The sequence below is a fragment of the Lupinus angustifolius genome, unplaced genomic scaffold (assembly GCF_001865875.1).
Source record: "Lupinus angustifolius cultivar Tanjil unplaced genomic scaffold, LupAngTanjil_v1.0 Scaffold_230, whole genome shotgun sequence".
NCBI lineage: Eukaryota > Viridiplantae > Streptophyta > Magnoliopsida > Fabales > Fabaceae > Lupinus > Lupinus angustifolius.
In genome coordinates this window covers 46,635-72,269 of record NW_017727100.1, presented here as the reverse complement: position 1 = coordinate 72,269, position 25,635 = coordinate 46,635, and the positions used below count along the sequence as shown (strand labels likewise).

At 34.6% G+C, this 25,635-nt stretch overlaps 1 protein-coding gene across 1 annotated transcript; it reads right to left on the bottom strand.

Annotated features, from left to right (window-relative positions):
• Positions 1-24,156: 24,156 nt before the first annotated feature.
• LOC109340677 lies at positions 24,157-25,241 on the bottom strand. The gene is made up of 4 exons (XM_019578392.1): positions 25,207-25,241; positions 24,705-24,849; positions 24,304-24,588; positions 24,157-24,219 (listed from the first exon to the last, which is right to left on the bottom strand). Exons 1-4 carry the CDS (start codon positions 25,239-25,241, stop codon positions 24,157-24,159), a joined length of 528 nt encoding a protein of 175 aa, XP_019433937.1.
• Between the last annotated feature and the right edge of the window lie 394 nt (positions 25,242-25,635).

Below are 25,635 nucleotides of genomic sequence, written 5' to 3'. Positions count from 1 at the left end.
TATCTCTTTCACACCTGCCTTGGTACTTGGTCAGTTGAAATGGGGAGTGGCTCCCGTATCCGATAAGCAGTTGGAGGGTCTTTACTTTTGGTATAAAGATGAGAGGGCATCCTCAAAAATGGTCCAGTCCATAAGGAAAGCTCTTAAAGACATTCATTTGGGTGGGAAGCAAGAGTTGAGAGAACACAAAACTTTTTATTCTGATGAGTACAAATCTTGGAGAGCCAACAAGGTGAAGGACATTAGTAGACCTTCACTAGCGATACCACAAGTGAAGGGAGGTCCCACACTAGCGGAAGTCATGCTTATGGCAAACATCAAACTACTAGAGGCCTGACTTCATAAATCCAGGGATCATAATGAGATGAAGGACATAGCCTTAGAAAAGTCTGGCAGCATCGCCTCTGCACTCAGGGAGGAAATCAAGAGCCTAAAGAGAGATTATGCCGACTTGTACTCAAATTCCGGTAAAATGTCTATGATGAGACAAAATCAAAGGATAGGGGAAGAGATAATAGATCTGAAGGAACAGCTCGAGGCCCGGGGACAAGCCTTGAGAAATAAAATAGAAACTGAGAAGATGACTAAATTGGAACTGGAGCAAGCCATGACTACGATGAGAGATTATCAAAAGGCTCTGGATTAGTCCCATAGGAAAGAGGATGACTAGAAAAGGTCATTAGAACAAGTGAAGGAAAAACCCTTTGCCAAAGAAGCCCAACTAATGGATCAGTTGAAGGAGTTGATAGACTCATATGAGGACTTAAAGGGGAATCAACAGATATGGGATGACAATTGGAGGACTAGTTTGGGGGAATGCGAAAGAGAAAAAGATCAATGAAGAGAAAAATGCCATAGTACCATTACGGGGTTTGGGGGCTTCGCAGATAGTTGGTTAGTAACATTCGAAGAGTCCCAACAAGAGTTTCATATGTATCCTGATACATAAGTACATCCAGCAAAGGGGGCCCTTTTCAGTAGCTGCACTCGGGTTACCAAGAAGCTCAGACGTTGGAGTGCAATGGGGGGTTCTAGTTAGGACTATGTGGTTTTTTTATAGTCATTTTTATTTCTTGTTGAATTAAATAAGGAATGGAGGAAATCAACATATGTGATTCCCCTTCCTCGAATGATATTTTGCTTCATAATAAAGGTTTTTTTTACCATAATGTCTCTCTCAACCAAGTAAAGCTCATAGAAGCAATTGAAAAAAATAGAAAAAAAAGAGTAAAAAAGAAAGTGAAGAAGTTTTAAACCATTCAAAAGACGCAACCTTGGTCTTCCAATATTCTAAAGATTGTTTTCAACCATAAACAAACTAAGAGACTACGCTCCTTAGTCTGCAGGATACGGGGGTTTATAACTCTAAGAGGGGTTTTATGCTACTAGAATTAAAGATGCAATCTTGGTCTAAATTTTTTACTCTAAAGATTGTCATCAACCACATATTAAGCTGATGGACTATGCTCCTTAAGTCGTAACTGTGGGGGTCATACATATAAAACATGCAAAAATGGTCTCTCTTAAAATTTCTCATCAAGTTTTTTAAAATAAATTGCATTCATTCATCCAGATTAGCATTGCTCTGCAACTCCCCTACTACACCTGACTCTGAGCTAGACAGATGGTTGAATCTAAGACTTTAGCCAAGACGCCAAAATTGAATTAGCTATTATGAAAGAGCACATGGAGGAGATGTTTCACATCTTGAATGCTCTCCAGAGCGAAAAAGATAGGAACGATACTACCGGGCCACAACCTCATTCCGGAAATCCTAATCAAGGAGCCGATACTAGCCAGCCTCAGGAGGGACATAACACCAACACAAGACAGAAAACTCCACCAGAGGACTTAAATGATGATTCCGGTTATGATCTCCCTCGAAGGACGACTAGGACCCGCATGAATGCCAACAATCAACAGAATAGAGGATACAATTAGGATGGGACCTAGAGGACTCCTCTAGGCAGTAAAGCACCAAATATGGAAAAAAAGGAAGAGAAATGGAGTTTGATTGAGGAAAGATTGAAGGCCATTGAAGGAGCCAATTGTCTGGACCTCAAGAATGGTTTCGAGATGTGCTTGGTGCCCAATGTGGTACTCCTACCCAAGTTCAAAGTACGTGAATTTGAAAAGCGTAATGGGACTACTTGTCCCAAAAGTCACTTGCACATGTATGCTAGAAAGATGTCAGTCTACCATGGAAACGATAAGCTCTTGATCCATTGATTTCAAGGCAGATTGGTTGGGGTAGCTATGAGCTGGTACATCCGACTAGAGAAAACTTAGATTTGGACCTTCTTAGACCTATCTAATGCATTCGTCAAACAATACAAATACAATGAGGATGTTGCACTAGACAAAACTCAACTACAGAATATGGCTAAGAAACCATCAGAGAGTCTCAAAGAGTATGTTTAGAGATGGCGGGGACTAGCATCTCAGGTCCTTCCAAGGCTGGATGAAGAGGAATAGTTATCAATCTTCATTGACACCCTACAAAGCCCATATTATGAATGTCTCAAGGGTAACGTGACGACCAACTTTAATGCTCTCATTAAAGTAGGAGAAAAGTTGAAAGGAGGAATCAAAAGTGGGAAAATTTCTGAAGAAGGTTCAGGCTCCAGAAAGAAGCCAGATTTCATGAAGAAGAAAGATGTCGAGACCCATTTCGTTGCTGCAGAACCAAAGAGGTTCCAACCCTGAAACAACAACCAGAACAATTATCATGCGCCCTCTCGGTTTGCATAGAACCACATACAAAACCAAAATCCAAAACAAAATCAAACACCAGCCCATAACCCACCAAATCAAAACAACGATGCATATCAGCCCAGACAAGGTTACACACAATATCCAAGAAACAACAACTACTAGCAATAGGAGGGGAGGATGCTAGTGTTTGACCAGATTCCAATCACACACACTATTTGTTCGCCTATCTCCAAAGAAATGGGATGATCACACCAATCCCATGAAAAATCCCTGAAAACCCGAGACCATAGTACAATGAAAATGTCAATTGTTCCTACCATTATAGGGCATCAGGACATCTAGTGGAAGATTGCATGGCTTTCAAATTTAAGGTTCAAGACCTTATCAACACCAAGCGAATTGATTTCAGGGAAACTAGACCCAACATAACTGGAAATCCTCTACCTAACCATGGAAATCAAAAGGAAAATGCTATAGAAGCAAAGAGCAAGGCCGCAATTACTGATAAGATTGAAGACGTGAATATGCCCATGAGGTTCATCTTCCAAGAAATGTGAAGGCAAGGTTTGGTAGAAGTTATTACCCATGAGGCAGATGATAGTGATGCGAAGAGTTTTGAAATGCACAAACGTGCAGGTTATAGTTTAGAAGATTGTAAGGAATTCAAGTCATTTCTTCAGAAAATGACGGACTTGAAACTGATTGCCATAGGCAGAAGGTCCTCATCCTATTAGATTAATGTTGTAGAGAAGAATAAAAAAGAAATACTTGTGTTCATATGCACGTGTAAATCCATCATAAATCCACCCGGAAGGGTATCGTAGTTAGCCAGAAGGGTATCGTGGTGGATCCAGAAAACGTGAGAGCCATAATCAAAATGCCAGCACCTCGAACAGAAAAGGAAGTCAAAGGATTCTTGGGAAGGTTGAATTACATCTCTAGGTTCATCTCCCAACTGAAATCCACGTGTACTCGATGAATCAATGGGTTGCGTCTTGGGGAAACATGATGAGGGTGGAGGAAAGGAGCAAACCATATACTACTTAAGCAAGAAATTCACAGCTTGCGAAATAAAATACTCCTTGTTAGAACGGACTTGTTGCCCTTTAGTTTGGGCCTCCCGTCGACTAAGACAGTACATGTTGAGTCACACCACTTGGTTGGTATAAAAATGGATCCTATCAAGTATATTTTTGAAAAGCCTATACTAACAGGAAGAATTGCTAAATGGTAGGTACTATTATCTGAGTATGACATCGCCTATGTGACACAAAAAGTGATAAAGAGAACTATTATAGCTTACTACTTGGCCAACCAACCCTTAGATAAATTGGGGCATTTGAGGTATGAGTTTCCAGATGAAGATATCATGGCCTTATCCGATGAATCGAGAGAAGAATAAAAATGGACCCTAGTCTTTGATGGGGCCTCCCATACATTTGGACAGGGAGTAGGTGTTGTTTTAGTGTCTTCAACCGGGAAGTTCCTTCCTTTTACTAATAGACTATGTTTTGACTTTACTAACAATGTGGCAGAATACGAGGCTTGCATTTTGGGACTAAAGGCTGCTATTGACTCAAAAGCCAAGATCCTATAAGTATTTGGGGATTCCGCTCTAGTAATCCATCAGATAAAAGGAGAATGGGAAACTCGAGATAGCAAGTTGGTGCCTTACAGAGACTACATCTTGAAGTTGGTTAAACAGTTCGGCCAAGTAGATTTCTATCACATCCCTAGAAAAGACAATAGGTTGGTTGATGCATTGGCCACCTTGTCCTCAATGTTCCATGTTGGTGGAGACAACTTACTACTTTCTAGATAAAGGACAATATTAAGCCTGCTTATAGTAACATAGTCGAAGTAGAAACTAATGGCAAACCATGGTATTATGACATAAGAGAGTACTTAAGAAATCAAGCTTATCCTCCCAATGCTTCAGAAAACAATAAAAGAACACTCAAAAGACTAGCCACAAACTTCCTTTTGAGTGGGGATGTCGTTTACAAAAGGAATCATGATATGGTATTTCTCCGATGTCTGGAAGCCAAGGAAGCTCAAAAAATGGTGGAAGAAGTGCATGATGGAACTTTTGGAACCCATGCTAATGGACATGCTATGGCCAAGAAAATCATGAGAGTGGGTTATTTCTGGTTGACAATGAAGACTAACTGTTGCAACCATGTGAAGAAATGCCACAAGAGCCAGATATATGCTGATAACATCAACGCACCTCCAAATTCCTTGAATGTCTTAACGTCACCTTGGCCATTTTCTATGTGGGGAATGGATGTCATCGGACACATAGAACCGAAAGCCTCTAATGGATATCGGTTCATCCTAGTTGCTATTGATTACTTCACCAAGTGGGTGGAGGTAAACTCTTATGCCAGTGTCACCGGGAAGGTAGTCCTCAGGTTCATAAAAAGGGATTTGGTATGTCGATATGAATTACCAGACCAGATCATCACCGACAGTGTGACCAACCTGAACAACAAGATGATGATCGAGATGTGTGAAAAAGTCAAAATAAAACATCACACGTCCTCACCGTATAGATCCAAAATGAACAGAGTCGTATAAGCAGCCAATAAGAACATCAAGAAGATAGTCTAGAAGATGGTTGTGACTTACAAGGTCTGGCACGAAATGCTACCATTCGCCCAACATGGTTACCGTACTTCAGTCCGTTGTTCAACGTGGGCTACTCCATACTCCATGGTTTATGGCATGGAGGCCACTCTTCCACCTGCAGTAGAGATCTCATCCCTAAAGGTCTTAGCAGAGGCAGGTTTGAATGCGTCAGAATGGGTTCAACCTAGACAGGATCAATTGTATATGATAGATGATCGAAGGCTAACTACAATTTGTCATGGACAGTTGTATTAGAAGAGAATGATGAAGGCTTATGTGAAGAAGGTTCAGCCATGCCAGTTCAGGGAAGGAGATTTGGTGCTAAAGAAGATCTTGCCAATCCAGAAGGACAGTCGAGGAAAGTGGACCCCAAATTATGAGGGGGCATGTGTAGTCAAGAAGCTTTTTTCTGGCGGAGCCCTAATCCTAACAAACATGGACGGGGAAGATCTACATCTCACTATAAATTTAGATGCAGTGAAGAAGTATTATGCCTAGGGGGTGCTTCAAAAAAGAAAAAAAAATAAATAAATAAAAACATTCTTGCATCGATCATAGTATTGTTATTTACCGTTTTGCATAAGGGAGAATGATGTAAACAAAACCCATTTGTGTAGATCTCAGGCAGATCATCTTGATGACACAAGGTGTTCTTGACATTCCAAAACACTAAGAAGATATCCCTAGTCACCCCTTTGAGCCAAGGCGATATGAAAGAAGTTCATTCCAGAAAGAAACACCTTTAAAAAGACTGTGAACTTGGGGAAAGGGTAGTTTTCCAATAAACCTTCATAGAATCCAAAAGAAAGGATGATACTACAAAGAGAAAAGCCCGTTAGGAATTTCAATAAAATCCTAGGCAAAAGTTAGGGTACATATAAACAAAAACTCAAAAGAGAATTTCTACAAAAAGTTACCTCCTAAAGACGATAAAGATAAACATCGTGCCCAAAGTTAGACTCTAGAGAGGGATTGGAAATAGGATTATGGAGATTATGGAGGAAGGTCGGATGTGAGATACATTATTTGAGCCATATATCCATTCTTTCTTAGCCACTAGCCAAGCCAAGTTACAAGCTCTAAAAGTCCTTGTTGAGATTTCAACGTCCAGGTACACACTAGGGTACAAATTAAACTGACTCCAAATAAGTTTGTGCGTATCTTTTTCAAAATTTTTACATATTGCGATCCTCGCATAAATAAAAAAATAAAAAAATTAAAAAAATATATATAAGAAATTTCAAGAGCCCATTAAGTTGAAAACCTGAAATGACAACTTCAGCAAAAGTTAGGGACAAAAAAAGAAAAGGAAGTACATCTCAAAACATGATATGTCAACGGCTCAGAAATCTAAACATTGCTAGAAACTGTGGCAGAATTCTGGTAGCACAATCTTCTTGGAGGAAGTCAACATCAGAGTTGGAAACTGGGGCAAATTGCGAATGGTTCGAGAAATCCATCAAGTAGCATTGATTTTCTATAGAGGAATCGGTAATAAGAACAGAAATTGGGGCAGATTTGTTTAGAAAGAATCTTTCCCTAAATTGGGGCAATGTCGGAATTAGTTGTAAGGTTTCGTGTTAGGACTGTGGCTTAGGGCAAGCTAGTATGATTTTCATTGTTAGAAAGCTAAAGGAAAACGAATAAATTTGGTTTGTTTTATATGATTTTCATTGTTAGAAAGCTAGTATGATTTTCATTCTTAGTCTTTTAGTATGCAAATCATTTTCTAATAAACAAAAAATACTTTACAAAAAGATTGACCCAAACAAGCATATAATATAGTCACGTGGCCTTTCCAATATGCATAAACAAGCATGTGTAGCCATATCATCTAAAGCATAATCATATCTATACACGAACATCAACATAAGCCTCATACTCCACAAATCAATCATCGCATATAATACAATCATGCATTCGAGTTGTGCATGCTAGTTGCATAGACAATCACCCTGGGACCACGTAGCAAGTTCTGTAGCATCACAAAAAAAAACAATCAATCATTTTGGCAGCATGGGTGCCTCAGCACATCCCTGAATTGTTTTGCCAGCATGGGTGCTTCAGCAAATCCCAGAATCATTTTGGCTGCACGGGTGCCTCAGCAAATCCCTGAATCTTTTTGCCAGCATGGGTGCCTTAGCAAATCCCTGAATCGTCTTGGCAGCATGGGTGCCTCAGAAAATCCCTGAATCATTTTGGCAGCATTGGTGCCTTAGCAAATCCCTGAATTGTTTTGACAGCATGTGTGCCTCGACAAATCCCTGAATCGTTCTAGCAACATGGGCGCCTCAGCAAATCCCTAAATCATTTTGGCAGCATGGGTGACTCAACAAATCCCTGAATCGTTTTGGCAGCATGGGTGCCTCAGCAAATACATGAATCATTTTGGCAGCATGGGTGCCTCATGAAATCCCTGAATCATTTCGGCAAGCGCGAGACATGCCTCAAGAAATCCCTGGTCCATCACGATAAAGACGGGAACTGCTTCAACAAATCCCTGGTCCATCACGGCAAAGTGGGAAATGACTCAACAAATACCTAGTCCATCACGGCAAACGCGGGAACTGCATCAACAAATCCCTGGTCTATCAAGCTAAAGCGAGAACTGCCTCAATAAATCCTTGGTCCATCACGACAAACACGGGCACTGCCTCAACAAATCCTTGATCCATCACGGCAAACTCGGGAACTGCCTCAACAAATCTGTCGTCCATCAACAAAGCATCAATATGCATCATCAAAATACGGTACCTTCCTCAAGATAAGCAACAAGTAAAGAGGGACAGTTTTGAACACTCATTTTTGTTCAGCCCAAAAAAAAGCCCAATAAACCTTTTAGAAGAGTTTAAAATAAAGCGACTTTATTTTATTTATTATAATTATTTTTTGAAATTACAGTGAATAAATATAATTAAAAGTATTCTTGTAGGTTTTTATAATTATTTTCGAAAGTTATTAAATTAATGGTAATGGGAATACCCTTTTAGAAGCTTCATTTTTTTCAAAAAAAATAAAAAATAAAAAAAAGAACAAAACAAATAATAAAATAAAATCAATGTTATTTAGGTTCCTAAATCTAAATGATTAGGTTAACCAAAAATTCAAAAAATAATAATATTTTCGAAATACCAATATTAAATAAATAAAACTTATTTTATTTTATTTTGATTTTCGGATTTATCTAAGTAAATAAAAAATAAATCATATAAAATGTTTCCTATTTGAATTTCAAAAGTAAATCAATTTAAAAGGAGATTGAATCTACATTATTGGAAGCTAAAAATTTGCAATCCGATTTGTTAAATGTGAAAGATTATGAAACTTAATTTTAGGATTTGCCTAAATAATTTTTTTTGTATAAATAGGGGCTTGTGTTTGCTGAAAAAACACACTGAAAATTACACTAAAAACACGCTGCAAAAATAAAGAGTGACACTGCCACTGTGTGGAGAAGTAGTTGCCAGCAGAATAATCCAGTGCGGACAAGGACATCGTGATTTTCATGTGCTCACCACGTGCTCGAATCTTAACCGTTGGATTCACATACTTTTTTCTCCTATCGTGTTTACCGTCGTTCATCAATCCCAAGTCATGATTCTTGTGCGCCGCACCACACAGGATCCTGCACCCGTGAAGACCACATGATCAACTGCACGCGGGTTCACACATTCCGTCTATGCACTCCCAGGACCAGGCATCCGGAGCGTGCCACGTGTCTAGGCACATTGACCCTCCCTGCACTGTCCAACTGGTTTCCACCACGTGTCTAGCACAATCCAGGCAAGTCACATGCTAATCCAGCCCCCATTGTGTAAAATCATCTTGTCTTAATTTGTACTAATTGACTCTAATTAATTACTTTTGCAATAATGCTAATATTAAATCTATAAAAATGTAACAATTCATTAATTATCACATAATAAAATAATAATGACATTATACATTAAATTGAAATTTTTAAGGACAATTGTTAAACACCAAAAATAAGGGAATCTCTTCATTTTTATTGAATAATTGGTAATTTGTGTTTTTAATTCTTTTATATTTTCTAGCAATTGTTTCTTTTTGTTATTCCATATAATTAACCAACAAGTAGTAATAAAGAGCAAAAACTTTTTTATGAAAAATATATTTGCTACAATTCATTACCTTATTATATTACTATGTCGATACTAATCTACAAATTAATTTTTTATCAATAATGTATTTATTATACAGTATGAAAGTTCACTAATAAAGATATTTGCCAAGCTAAAATTGTTGAAAGTATGAATAAATACCATGAATAAAAAGAATATTTATTATTTTGGCTGAGAAAAGTCATTAAAACGGTTTTTTTGTGCTAGCAATTGATTTGTTATTCTTTTACAATCATTAAATGTCATTCATAAATAATCAGATTCAAAAAATCAGGATTACCATTAAGGATATTATTTGAAGTAAGAAAATATATTTCAATATAAAAATGGGATATCAGAAAGGATCATTTTGATGTATGCATTAATTAATCAGGTTCTCTAATTTACAATTCATAAAAGTCTTTTTTGCGGTGTAAATAAATAAGGCGATTCTCCAATAAAATTCGAACTTTCTTTTATAAATAAATTAGGACAACAAGTATTTTTCAAAAAATAAAATAATTTTGAGAGTTAATCAAAGATGGAGAGAAGGTCGTCCTAGAGGCCTCTTTCTTTTCAAATCATCTTCGAAAGGTCGCGCTACGCTGCTTCTTTTCAACTGATTAAATCTCAAAATCATTTAAAAGTTAGTTTTTTAATCAAATAAAAATGAAAAAAATTAATAGGGATTCGTAGGACCAATGTCAATCTTGTCAGACATAATAATAAAAATAAATAAATTTGTTCCTTTTTATAATCAATTAATTAACCAAATAAGTTAATAATAATAATAATAATAATAATAAAGTCATATTTTTTAGTGAAGGGTACCGCTTAAGGTGGGCGGGTAGGCTGCTAATATCTTTCCTACCTTGTAACCCACTCTCGAACCTATATATCAAAAATCTAAAAGCCTAGGGTAATTGGGCTTAAAAGATTTTTCTACATTTTTAACTCTAAAATGTAGTGGCGACTCTAATAAAGTCGTGCAGCCAAAAATCGGGGAGCAACAATTGTTTCTCCTTCTATTGGACTGTTCTTACTGATCAACCCAGTCTCATTGAGTCTCTTTTCGAATCTGGCCCTTTCTCTTGATTCTTGTTAAAATTCTTCACATAGAAGCTTCATTTCCTTGCTTAGGTTTGTGTTTGAAGGGCCTGATGTGAAGGTCTGTCAACCATTCTCTCATTTATCCTCTGTTTATGAGCTTCAAGGGATCCTTGAAGTTCTTCAATTTTCATCTTCTCATTTCTGCCTGATTCTTCGATGGCTACCACTACATGGTCGAACTTGGGAGTCATTGTTCTCAAAATCTTCTCAACAATTGCAGCATCCTCCATCTTTTCACAACAGGACTTCATTGCATTTGTATGAGTTATGATTCTTGTGAAGAAGTCAGTCATTCTTTCACTTTCTTCCATTTGCATAAGCTTATATTGCCTCCTCATTGTTTACAAACGAATTTTCTTCAATTGTCCAGTACCAGCATAGTGTTTTTTCAACACATCCCCAACTTCCTTTGCAATTGCAGATCCTGCAGTCTTCTCAAAGTGAGCATTGTCCGCTGCTTGGTGAAGAAGGTAGATTGCCTTACAATCTCTTTTCTTGTTCTGTTTATGAGCATTTCTTTGTGCTTCAGTAGCGTTTTCTTCCAAGATTGGTAGCCCTTCCTCAACAATATCAGCTACATCTTGAGAGCCAAAGATGGCTTTCATTTGAATGTTCCACCTTGTCCAATTCTTGCCATCTACCACAGGTAAATTCGTTGCATAATTCCCAATTATTTGAGCCATGATTGCAGCTGAATTCGTTGGATCTTTCTTTGTAACTCTGATACGAAAATGTTAGAATGGAATAGTGAAGAAGGCAATGAATGAGAGTGAGTCGTGGGAGAGAAATCAGAGAAGGAATTAGTTTGAGAATAATTGGAGAATATATGATATGTTTGTTACTTTTTTCATTCATCATAAAACCCATTTATAGAAGTTTCCATATTTGGCTAACTAACATTAACCACCTAACAAAAATAGAAACTTCTTCTAACTACCAACCTAACTAACTATTTGATTAGCCTTTCATCGCACTATAAGTCATGTTAGTCACCTCCCTCACCAATATTCCCTCTGATTTCTTATGCAACACTAGTAAATAATACATAAATACAATTCATGCTTTCCTATTTTTTTTATCAGACATTAATTTTATATTTTCTAAGTTGATTCATCGTGCCTTTGCTTTCTTTAGAACAAGTCACTATTTCACTTTGTAGTATAAAATAAACAAAATAAAATTATAAATAAAATAAATAATACCTTGAAAAGATGGTTGTTTGAGATGGACAGAAAGAATTTTCGGATTCTATATTATAATTTGGTGGAATTAAATAGTTACATAGGAACACATTTTTTATCTTAAAATTGTGTTACTCTGTCACCTATTTATGATTAACTGTCAAAATATATTTGAATTATAGCATATATGAGGATATTTATAGAGATAGGTTGGGGCGTCACATGACACTACTTGCATTTATTTGTGTCAGTAGACACGTTTTTCGCTAGAGGCAGTGCGACTGCCAGGTGACACGCCTTTCCTCTCCCTTTTGTGTTTTCTTTTAAATCAGAAACCCTTTTTTTTCTGAAGTTATTGTTGTCCTAATAGAAATTTGACTTATGTTATAAAGAAAATTAATAAAATATTGGTTTGACTTGCACTGTCCATATTGGTAATAGTTTTATTTCACTATCCAAAAATTGGTAGATAATATTTTTTATTGTCCATGTACATAGTTTTAAAAGAAAGAAGATAAAATCCCTTTTTCACAACGTGCTGCCAGTTTATTTTAGAATATTAGTTTGGTCCAGTGGATGTAATCTTAACTCCTTTTTGTTCTTCTGGTACCTCTTTTTAATAACTTTGTTTTTTAAATAAAATTTTAACACATTGACAAATTATTTTAGAGCGTAATTTGTATATATTGTCAATATAAATATTTATACATAGACAAATACATCATATTCCATTTATTTATATTAATTATATTTAAGAGTCAATAATAAGTAAATTTTAACAGTGTATGATACATCATTTTCTCATTATTTAATGGTTAATAAGATCTCAAGAAATATACATTCTTTGAGAACACTCCAATCTAGTTTTGGATTATATTAGGTGACTGGGTCATCGAGTTTCCAGTTTACAATAGAATTGATTCCGTCCATCCAACTGTTATTGAAATTTTAGAATTCCTAAAATTATTACCAAGGAACTTCGATATTATTAGTGCTATTATCCAATTCGGGCTTTTTTTCAGTTATGTATTTTAGTGCTAAGATTAATGCAATTTAAAACAATGGGAAGGTAACTTAAATTGCACTGAGATAAAATGAAATGAATGCTAACTTGACACACTGTATTTTATTAGTACGACCAGAATATGTTTAGAATCCAAAAGCATACTCCTAGAAGTTGCTATCAACACTTACATGTAAGAGGATAAACTGAGTAAACAGGAAAATTCAAATTAAAACATCTCTTCTTTTGATAAAGAGAAAGCAAAATTGGAAAGAGAAAAAATATCAATCTAAACAAATCTTCTTGAATACATGTGGGACAAAAGATTTGATACCTCTTGAATACACGTGCCAAATTGTTAAGGTGCCCCCATGAGTTTAATATGCGCAGCTTAAATTGCTGATCTATAAATGCCATTTCCTTCACTCAATATCCAATAAGGTTGAGGTTATTCATTTGTTGTACCACTCCATATCCAATAAGGTTTCCAATCGTAATATGATTATAATCCCCCAATCATATCTTCAAACTCTAGAACAAAGAAAATGGAATCAGTCAATCACAACTAAAAAATTTAATGTTGCAGAAATGTACACTTCAAATCAAAAAGTGAAAAGGTGCAAGATGTAAACATAAGATATGATGATGAAAGCACCTTAAAACATTCCATCTTCCCTCATGTTTGATGCTGCAAACTTTTCATGGTAGGAGGCACTTTCTGCCCACATTGTTCAAGAATTTCGACCAGCGGTCCAGCAAGTTCTGTATCTCTTTTTGTTAAGTAACTGTGCAATACCCCATTGACACTATGGCGGGTCATCTTTGTCAAAATATGGACATAATTGTCCGTTGAAGATACAAAACTAGGTAGGACAACCACATCATACACCCCGATATCCGTAGTTAAGATATGCTCCAAACAAACCACAGAAACTCTGCTGTTGGAATCCATGCTGTATAATACAGAAGTACATAAACTCCAATCAAATTTGTCATAGAAAGAAATTTCCATTTTGATTTCATTGTCTTCTATCCTATCACAAAAACACTAATGTGTTGGGTACCAGTGAGGTAAGAACACACCTAGAGGGGCTGAATAGATGTAGCGGATTACTAATTCCGCTTTTTGTGCAGAATATAAAGTTGTTACAGTTAATCGATTATTAACAGAGTTAAATGATTAAAAACAATTGTGTTAATCGAGTATGGTTAGCTTGTTAATCGATTATATTGGTTGTTTACGCTTTGAAAAATAGACTTTTCTTGATTATTAATATTGATTCGTGATGATTAACAAATTAACAGCAATGAGCACTTAATCACATAATGCAAATAAACTCGGGAAGCAAGTAAAGATAAAAACGTAAAGAGATAAGGAAAGACAAAATGTACTCGATAATTTTTATCCTCGTTCGTTTGTGTAACGCCCTGAAAATCATTTCATATTTAATATATTTATTCTCTTAGAAGAATGAGTAAATTTCTCTTTTAATTTTTTTTCTTTTATGTAACCTATAATTTACAAATCATTTTCACTTTTACCTTATGCCATTTTCAAGACGTCACATTTTCAAACATTGCGGAAATAAAATTCTTAATATATTGAAGATAATTAAATGAATACAATTCTTTTCTGAATACTTCTCATTCATAAATTGTTTGAATAAATACAAAATTGTTTACAGGGTGAAATTTAATCATCACCACAAATAAAAAAAACTAAAAATACAAAGAAAATAACGTCGGGGCATTGACATTACAAAAAGTGCCTCACATATGTTCCTATCACAAAAAAACAAAAGAGAAACCTCCTAAACCGGAGGTGCACTAGAAGCCTCGCTAGGATCTTCCTCCACCTCCGAGTTAGAAGAGATCTCAATGATCTCAAGTGAATCTTCTATGCAGATAAGCTCTACACAGTCGTCGTTGTCTTCCTCCTCCCCCACTTCATCCGCTCCCCAATCCATCGAGAGTTCTGGGTGTATCCCCTTGGCATGGCCCCGTCTGTCTCTCTTGGCACCGATCCTGATGATGAGAATCCTGTTGGGGCCAGATCCTAACAACTTCTGGTATGCCTCGAGCTTCAGCCGGTATAGATAGTCCGTCAGTTGCAGGTCTTCGGTCGGGCAAAGTGAATGATACCTCTCGAACTGTGTAGTAAGGTGGAAAATGTAGAACTGAGCCATTGCTTACCGAATCCAGCTCCAGGTCGCAAGGACCTGTGTAAGTGTGTCGATTACCCTCAACACTCCATGTCCCCTCTTGGGACATAGTGAATTGATAACCTCGGATCAATGCTGATGTGTCCATCTAAACATGCGTACAAATACACCAGAAGAAAAGAGAGGGAGTAAAACATCTATAAAAAACTTGTCATCGACGTCGTGGAATTATACGGAATAATACACCAAGACAACACACGAGTACAAATATACCATGTGATCATACAAGCATATAATAACGATGAATGAAGTATAAAACTCTAAAATTTAGAATCAATATCGAAGAATATCATGTATGCAATGTGATGCATGAGTCCACCATCCTTACTCCTTTATCCTCCCAATAACTATTCGGAAATAACCGAGAGTACAGTTCCCACAACAAGCCGATTTGATTGCACCAAAATTATTCCTCGCAAGGATATAGGATCGATATATTCCAACAGAACTTTCCATTTCATGATAGTGTCATATCAAACACTTTCTAGGCATCCCTCTCGTCGATCTTGATTGCAAAGAGGGGTTGTCAGAGATCGTCTAGTTTGCACTGTGAGCACTGTCCGATCCAACAGAATACCTCATCCTGGAATACATGGGACTCGTCTCACCTAGACTATCCCACAAGACTTTGCTAACGAATCACCGCCGTCAACACTGTCCCTCTCAACATCTCGGGGCTCATTCGTCTCCCGTATATTTCTCTCCACTATTCATTTTTTACCATGGATATGCACCCTAACGGAAATTAGAAAATTATGTCTTTTAATCCATCTTTTCTAGCGATCTGCCCATCCTAAGACATCTCCCACCGGGAATGCTTATAGTGGATCCCAATCTTAACATATAAACAAAAAGAGAATAATTTCGACACCACTACGAACCATCGCTGAATTATCCTGGACGACTCTCAAGCCAAGCCTCTTACGGTCAGACGATCTCGCTACATGGACACAACATAATACTTCTCAACACCACTACGAACCATCGCTGAATCACACCCTCGGGCCCCACCTTTAACAAAGCAATTCCTTACTTTTATTTCTTTTAAGAATTTCATATAGTTATTTACCTTCACACTCTCGTATATATTTGAGTTATCGTTCAGACGACTTAAAAAGATGTCATGTCTGTATGGATCCCTCTCGCTCAAGCGAGGGCACATCCATTTTGAGGCATTTGTGGATTAAGTGAGAGTTGTCTCGCTTAAGCGAGAAAACAATCAGGTCTCTTGGTGCCTATTTTAGCTCAAGCGAGAGCTGTCTCGCCCCGAGCTAAAACACTCGTTTACTCTAGACACTTCTCGCTTCTCGCTCAAGCGAGAAGAGCTTGAATATCATTTTAATTACTTTTCTGAAGGAAAATATTTCTCATTTATATCACATGTTTTTAAACCTTGAATTTAACAATTATCACATACATATCATTCCCATAATAATCATTCAAACAATATAATTCAAGAGTAAATATGGTATTTGCATAATAAACATAACATAAATCGGTATAAGAAATATTGTTGTACTTAATCCAAACAAACAGGCAATTGATTAAGTACAAGCTTTCTTAATACCCAAGGCAACTCAAAACTTGTGAGGCAGTTTGGAGGTCCTGATGCATATTCAGACACCATTGTGTCACGATGTTTTCTCCCTCACCTGAGTGTGTCAGGTCGCTAGGTTCAATGTTTGCATATGAGCTTACTTGATCCGATCTCCTCTCAAACTCTTCATTACACCAAAATAACGTTAATTAGTTAACTGACGATAATTATTATACTTACGAAATAACTTTTTTTATACGAAGATAAAACTTTCGATTTAAAATGAATTTAATTACTTTCGTCTATCCGATTGAAGGTTGAATATCCTTGAATCATCATTTGCCATTGAAAGTCTTACAATCAAATAACACTTTTTAAAGTAAGATTTTCAATAAAACTTATACAGGAATTATGTCGTAATCCATGGATATACACCAGGCTAGTTCCCACGAAAGAGAGTTAGGTCATAAAGACACCCTTAAATACCAAGTTTTTCCTTAGACAAAAACTTTCTAGACATGTATTCCCACTTCATTATATTTTTCCGATAGTTCATAAATCTTATTTTTTGTAAGTAAAACATTTTTACTAAAACTAACCTTTTAAAATAAGATCATTAATCTAGACTTATCATTTTTAAAGTAAGTCAATAAGCTAGACTTATCATTTTTAAATTAAGTCAATTTAAACAAAATTAATACTTTTTAAGTAAATCTTACCATTTTAAAGTAAGTTCACTTAACTAAGATTCAACATTTTTAAATCATTTTACCATCTAAGACTTCATAACACTTTAAGTTTATAAAGTCAATACTTTTAGGTAAATCTCATTATTTCAAGTATACTACTAAAACAAATTTTCATAAACATCTTAACACCTCCTAATATTTTAAGAAAAAACCTCAAGGGTTAGTAAGTGTTATTGTCATAGTCATGAAAAACAAATGACTCTTAATTTAATATTTTACACTAAATATCTTTTAGTTATTCTTACCATTTTAAAGTAAGTCAACTAAAATAAATACAACATTTTTTTTGAACATCTTAACACCTCCTAATTTTTTAGGAAAAACCTCAAGGGTTAGTAAGTGTTAATTTCATAGTCATGAAAATAAATCCTAAGGTAAGACTTTCTACTACTTTAATATCCAAAACTTCATAACACTTTAAGGTTATGAAGTCAGGACTTTAATAAATCATCTTTTATCGCAAATCATTATTTTAACTTGGAAATCAAAAGAGTAAAATATGCTAAACCACATTTAAAACATAATACTTTCTAAAAATGAAACATTTTCAACAAGAGCTCATCAACATCATAAACTTTCAAGAATAAAATACAAACTTTTTCCTAAACACATTAAAGGGTCTTTTGATGTTAAAATCATCACCTTTAAACATATTCAAATACTAACAATAATTTATAATATTTCCAAACAAATATCTCATCTAACCTTGTCCAAAGATATAGTTTTTCCATCTAAGAACAAGGAAGAAATTTCAAGATTTACAAAAGTCAAAAACTACATAAAAGTTCATATGATGTTATTATCATCCCTTTTAGTTATGCCTTCATAAAATACTTAAAGATCAAATATAAACTCTACCCTATGAACAACATAATAAAAGCTCATACCTTTCTATGAAGTATGAGAAGAAGATGAAGAAGAGAAAATAAAAGACTACCTTAGTTTGTATAGGGAATTTAGTGTAAAAATGAGAGAACGGAGGTATTTATAGGAGAGCCTCACCCTCATCAAATCAGAAAATTTAATGCAAAGTAAGTAGATTTAGACTATCATAGGGGATGTGGCTAAGGGTGGTGGAGTGAGAGGATTTGTTGAGTGATTTAGGGGCTTTTGGAAGCTTTTGCATTACTTGTGTAACAAGTAAGTGACTCATGAAATGACGACTTCTAACTTTATTGATATGATGTAATTTCCCGCTAAACGTCATGTCCGAATATTTTCAGATAATTTCGTCTGGAAATATACAATCTCCCGATTTAGGACATTTGCCTAAAACGTCGAAACTTGAATTTCAAGGTGAAAAATATCTAGAGATGTGTTACGGAAGAACTTGGTGTCTATTTTGACTAGAAATAATATTTGGAAACCAACAGCAAAATCGAAATTCGATTCTGAGTTACGGAACTCAAAAACCGGGCGAAAACTTGATAAAACGACCCGAAATCGTCTCAGAAACTTTTATTCTCCAAAAATCTTGAAACAATAGGTCAAGCAAGAAAATTTAAATATAAGACTAAAAATCCACTGAGGTTTAGCCAAAAACATTACTGATTAATTTCTATAATTAATTCATTAATACTAATTACTTAATTAAAAGTGTTCTGAAAAACATGATGTTACAGTTTGCGGGTCCACTAGCAAACTACATTCAGGCCTCCTGTTTGATCTGAGAGATTTTCTTTACTGTCAGAAATGTATATTCAGTTATAATCATACTTCCAATAACCCTAGACAGAAACTTCCTCCTTGAATCTGTTGAGCCACCAAGCTCGGTTTGACCACTATCATTGCCTACTTGGATACCATACTGTTCGTGCAATTTGGCCCCATCCGAAACTATCACTAGATTCAAGACTCTATGCCTAGTGAAGACAACTGATTCTCAAGTTGTAATGCTACCACACACCACGAGAATTATCCTCAAATAACATAAAATTCGCCGAGTTACTTTTCACACAAAATTGTGGTGATATAGACTCTAAATTCAGCTCTGTAACCCTTGACAGAAGTTCTCACAAACAACCCTAAAACTCAATATGGAAACCATGCAAGGTTTTTCAACTGAATGAAAATGTTTAGCACATTGGAAAAGACTTCCTCTCTTTTCTCTCTCTTTTCTCTCTTGTAAATTAAGCACTACGAATCTTGAGTTTTTCTTTCTTTCTATTTTTGTTTGCTGTTCATTGAAAGTGAGAAAACTTCTCTATTAAAAACTGATTTGTTCTATTTCAAATAATAGTTTTTGTTCATAATTGATTGCCACTGATATTAATCGAATATAGGGCATGTTAATCGATTAACGTGTTTCTTGAAAACAATGTTTCAGTTATGGCTTAATCGATTAATAACTTGCTTAATCAATTAATAAGTAGAAATCTTAGAAGGTTAGCTATTGTAATTTATTTTAATCGATTATATCTTTCTTTAATCGATTAACGGATTTCAATAAGACTTAATCGATTATCAAATGAGCTAATCGATTAATATTGTTTGAAAAGGGATTTTCCTAACTATATGGTAAACACCTTATATGATGAAGGTACATACAATATGATTTTTGAAATGATTAATTCCTTTATGCACAAAACCATGCCTAATGCAAATGCATGAATGTTACTTATCATATATATATATATATATATATATATATATATATTAGATATGATGTCTGAACCTATATTATTTTCATTTTAGACTTTTTGTTAGACTTCCATCTTGGGTTTACCTAACCTAAACTCAATACTAGATAAGCATCTTAGGACTCTATAATATAAAAAACAATCCTAAGTTCTATGACGTTGACTTTGATACAACAGTAACAATATGTTTCATTACTGAGATTTCTATTTCATCAAATAAAATAGGGCCATTGCTTCACTTTCTTAATAGGGCCGAAAATAGTGATGATTTTTGGTTTAAAATTTAAAATACAAGGACCCAAAATAAAAAATAAAACCTTGAATCAAACAAAGTTGAATCTATTAGGAGGTATTTTAAAACTGAAGGAACTTGTGATGACTGTACTGCTCCCGGATAAAATTAAAAAAATTCACTTTTTGAGTAGACTTTGATCAAATTAGGTTAGATTTCCTTTAATTTAAGCTATTAATATGATCCAATGTTTCAAATTTTGATTACTGCAATTGCGGAAGATTGTTGGAAAATGCGACTGATGCGACCGCAATTACCGTCCTGATGTTGTTGCGCAAACTCCGGAAATCACAATATTGGGGTTACATAGTTCAATTTAAAACATCGCTAGTATGAGACCATAATTTTAAGTCAACTAATTCACCTCCCTCTTTGCTGCAATCTCGTTCTTACAAATAGACGCAAAATTACATTGAAGATCTTTCGGATCAATATTATCCTTACTGTTGTGCTAAGGTTTACCCTCTAGATCAATAATATTACATATAAAAAGAATAAATAAAATACAATAGGAATGTTACGCCACAAATCTCCAGGGTGGTAATGGAGAAACAATAACCAACAAAGGATTCCATGAATATGGGTTTGAATAAAAGTAACAAAACCTGATCTGCTAAAGCCTCTGACATCCAACATTAACATTGCTTGGATGAAAGTAATGTATAATGATAAAAATGTTGTTGGCAAATATTATCACCCCAAAATCCTTTCTCTTCATATCAAAAGGTTACCAAGCAATGATTGAGTTAAATAAAGACAAGAAATCCTCATTGTCCATGATGGACGTGGGACCTAAGAAGTGTCATAAAGCAGTTTTTGCCCACAAATATTTACTATAGTATACCTCCATTTCAGCTACCCACCTTGGATCCTATAAATCATGTTTTCACCAATCAATTTATCACTAAGTAGAATAGATTTAAGACACTTAAACAATGCAAATGGGGGCGCACAATACAATCCCCAAATTTCACCTACAAGCCAATGTAAGAGCATGTCTTGTTCAGTTTGTATCTCATTTACTCTGTTTTCCTTCTCTTAAAGGGAAACAATGCCACTGTAGAACATCTCTCCACAAATCTAGTTTATCATGTATTCCTTCTCTTGATTCATCCACAAGCATTGTTATCATGAATTGCGATATTGGCTCAAGGATATGCTCAATCCCATGCCAAGGCTAGATAAAGGACTCAAAGTCGACTCGCAGTGTGTTCCTACAGTCGTAGGCAGGAAAATCTTTTGCCACTCAAGTATTTGTTTGTAGCACAATGAAGGAAAAAAATTACAAACACAATATATTATTTGTTATATCATGTAAAATTTGGGAAAAGCAATATTTATTAGAAATGGTAGAGTCATTACAGAATTCTTCTTAATTAATCAAGAAGTATGAAAGAATGAATTGAATATTGAGTTGATTGAATGAATTGAATTATACAAAGATACATTGAATCATCTATATAATGAGAAGAAAACACTAACTATCATAACCAAATTAACTAACCAACTAACAAAAGCTCAACTATTTTAACATGGTATCAGAGCATTATTATTCTTTTTGATAGCTTCCGCTTTTCTTATTTTCCGCCAGGAGATATACTACAAAACTCATGCTTCTTGAGGTTGTGTTCTTTGCAAGAAGATGTGGTATTTGCATCAATTCCAAGGAAGATGCTTCTGGCTTCAATGCATTTTGGTACTCTCACCACCTCTCCTTCATCGTCATCATTATAATGCATCATTGTCTTCTGTGGTGGCTGAGAATTCCAAGAGGGACTTGGTCACAAGATCACAAGTCTAGGCTTCTTCAACAATGTTAACAACTAGGGTGTATTATTGTCTTAGGTGTAAGGCTCTTACTTTTGGAATTCTAATGATAAATTGTGGGTCCATACTTGTGTTCAAGACTTTGCAATGATAGGTTGAGACAGGCTTAACCATTCATCCACGTCTTCCTCACAATGTGTTGCTACTTCAAGTTCTTGCAAAACTTCATCTATCAAATGTTCACTTTCTAAAATGGCATGCACGTTTCTTGCTTCTAAAGCTTGGAGTTCTCTTTTCAACCTTTCAGAAAATGTCATCAAGAATAGCATTATGTTCATCAAGGAGCTTCTAAAATCTAAATCTCAATATTTTCTTATTCTTTATCATTTATCCCCAATTATCTTTCTTTTTTAATTATTATTCTATTTTCTTTATCCCTCTCTCATTAAACACACAATATTATAGTGTGTAATTTTTCCTCATTGAAGCAACATATAAGGATCAAGATTAAGGTTCATCTCATTTCTCTCTTTCATCCGTTATGATTGATTTGCTTCTGTCAAAAAAATATATGGTTAAACGTTAGATGAAATTACTTATGCCAAATGGTGATTAAGCGTTAGTATTGCTTCACGTTCAAATTTCAAGACTAGGAGACGAATATTCACTCATCAGCAAGAGGAGGTATTAGAGTATATGTGGTGTTCAACACAATCATTTCAAGCTTGGAATGCTTGACACATTCCAACTTGAGGGGATGTTAAAGTTGTTAGTTGAGTTTGGTTTGTTAGTTATAATATTGTTTTCGTTAATCGATTAAGAGTTTAATTAATCGATTAACTAGTTAGTATATAAAGAGTGATTCCCTTATTCTTTGTAACTCAATCCATTCATTTTCATTAATGAGAAATATCAATTCTTTAAGCTTTCTTTCTCATTCTCTTTTCTCATCTTTCTTGTTTCATCAAGAAATTAATTCATGCTTCCTACCATTTTAACAATATTCTTTAGATGATTCTGAAATGGATGACCTGAAGCAAATTTAAAAAAAAAAACTAGTTTCACATGACTCTGATTTTATTGTGCGTAGGTGTATATACATATATTGAAAGAATGTTTGGACCCTAGTTGTTTTGGTTGTGCACTTGTGTTATAGATAATTTTTAATGGTTGTGATTTTATTTTTTGGGATCATAGGGTGGATGAATATGGAAAATTTGTTGAGATCCAAGATAAAGAAATGGAAATTTATGTTGCTGAAGAGGAGAAACTCTATCGAGCTCATAAAGACCATATTGCTTCAATGAGGCTAAGGAATTGGGTGGTACAACTATAACAAATTTTGTATTTAGTGAAGGTTTTTTATGTGATTAGTTGAGGTTTTTAACCTTCACAATATAACTAGTGAACAATTATGACTTCTAGAAGCGTTTAGTGGAGGTTTTAGAAATCCTTTCGTATCTACATATTTGTAGTGGTTTAATTGTGGAGATATTTTACCTCCACTATTTGTGGAGGTTTTTAACCTCCACTATTTGAGGAGGTCTTTATAATGTGTACCATGAAGGCTCTAAACCTCCACTATTTGAGAAATTTAATTGTGGAAATATTCAACCTCAACTACTTGAAATAACATATGGAGACCTGCTAAAAGATAATTATTATATGTTTCTAGAGGATTTTAACCTCAATTTAATTTCATAATTTTAAAACTTTAATTTCATTAATTTGTAGTTATTATTTAAATATTCAATACAAAATACAAATTTTCTTAGCAATAATAAAATTTCATTGCAAATAAACCATAATAAAGTTGAAAGGGTTATAATTCATCATTTATTATACATCTAAATACACCATAAAATCTAAAAAAACTTAAAGTAGTTTCATATGACACTTGAAAAACAAAATATATAACAAATATCTTAAATGTTGATGACATATTTAAAGTAGTTTCATATGATCCTCTTGCACCCAAAGGTATATGAGACATATTTACATCAACATTTGCCTAAAATAATAAAATAAAAACATTTAGTTGGAACAATACAAAAAGCATTCATAATTACCATATCATTATATACGCTAAATAAGCAAGTACAATTATTATTATTATATTAAGCAAAACAGAAGTAGGATACATAGATTCATAATGTAACAACAATATCACATACTCACCAAACAACAAACTATCTAGAAATTTGAAGGCCCTCCTCTATTCTCTGACCACCAATTCCTCTCAACAAAATAGCCTATGCACAGAAAATGGAGCAAAGAAACTCATTTAAGAAATTGGTAATTAATATATCATTTCACCTAAAGCTAAAGTTGCTCACCTGTGCATTTTTATCAAGTGTTTTGCTAATATCAACCTCAGTTAGCCAAATGGGAAGGTCAAGTGTTGCAAACTTGTCTAGGATAGTTCTTACAAGGGGAAGGTTTGGTACTGTGAAGTGACTCTCTAAGCCAATTCCATCCATAAAGATACCATTATGTTGCAGTTCTCTTTGCCTTGGGATGTAGGCATCAACGGTGGAATTTACATCACTGTAGTTCTCGGTTGCATACCACTTGAGCTCATTTTCAAAGACAACAACATTGAATCTCTTCACAAACCAATTCTGTAAATGATATATAATTATAAGATTTTTTACTAGCATTTGAACATCATAATGGAATGAGGTTTATTGTGCTAATGTCTATGTTGTGAAAAATGGTTAGTTGGATATATTCAAACCTGATAAGGAAAATTACTAAGAATGATATTCGTTATTGGAGATCCAAAATGTAACTCTTTGAGACATGCTCTATAGTTATAGTAGCTCCTTCCATTCTCCTTCCCTTGGTATCTGACACGTGAATGTTGTGGCTTGCTTTCGTTTCTGTCAAATGCAAAAGGAAACCAAGTTTAAACATTACTCATATTGTGTTTTTGTTTTATTGACACATACCCATCTTATTCTAATTAATTATAATATTTGCTTATATTATATGACCCTTTTACTTACTTGTTCATATGAAAACACTTGCAAAATTTAATCTTATTAGTCTTTGGCTTTGCGACAAGACCACATTTTAAGTTTTCATTGGTCGGTCATACACTTGAAAATTAATAGCAATTTTTTGCCATGCTTAAATTTATGAAGAATAAAAGTTAATTTTCCTCACAATGTTGATTATATTGTTGATTGACTATCCATTGTTCCTTGGTAAGTGGCTGCAGAGATGGGCTAACTAACTCTATACTGATATCTTCACCATTAGTGTTCTGCATTATTACAAAATGAAATAAACAAAGCCAAATATATTGAATTGAAGCAATTAGTTAAATATGATAATTTTATTAATAAAGTTAAAAGACAAAGTTACTTGAAAGAAGAGTATAAATGAGTTTCAGCAATCACCTATATTTGTTCTCGATACAGTAAGCTTATGCTCTATCCTATAGCACTAACTCATGAAGTTAATCTTAAAATAAAATTTTATAACTTTTTATTGTTTTTATATGGAGCTATTTAATTTCTTTTATTCTTTGTTTCCTTTTACTTACTCAGCTTTGGACTGATATGATATCATCACTTAGTTAAAAATTCTATCTTTTCTCTTTGATATTGAGAACAAAATCAATCAACCCAACACCTTTGGTATAATGGTCTTTCGTCCAGTTA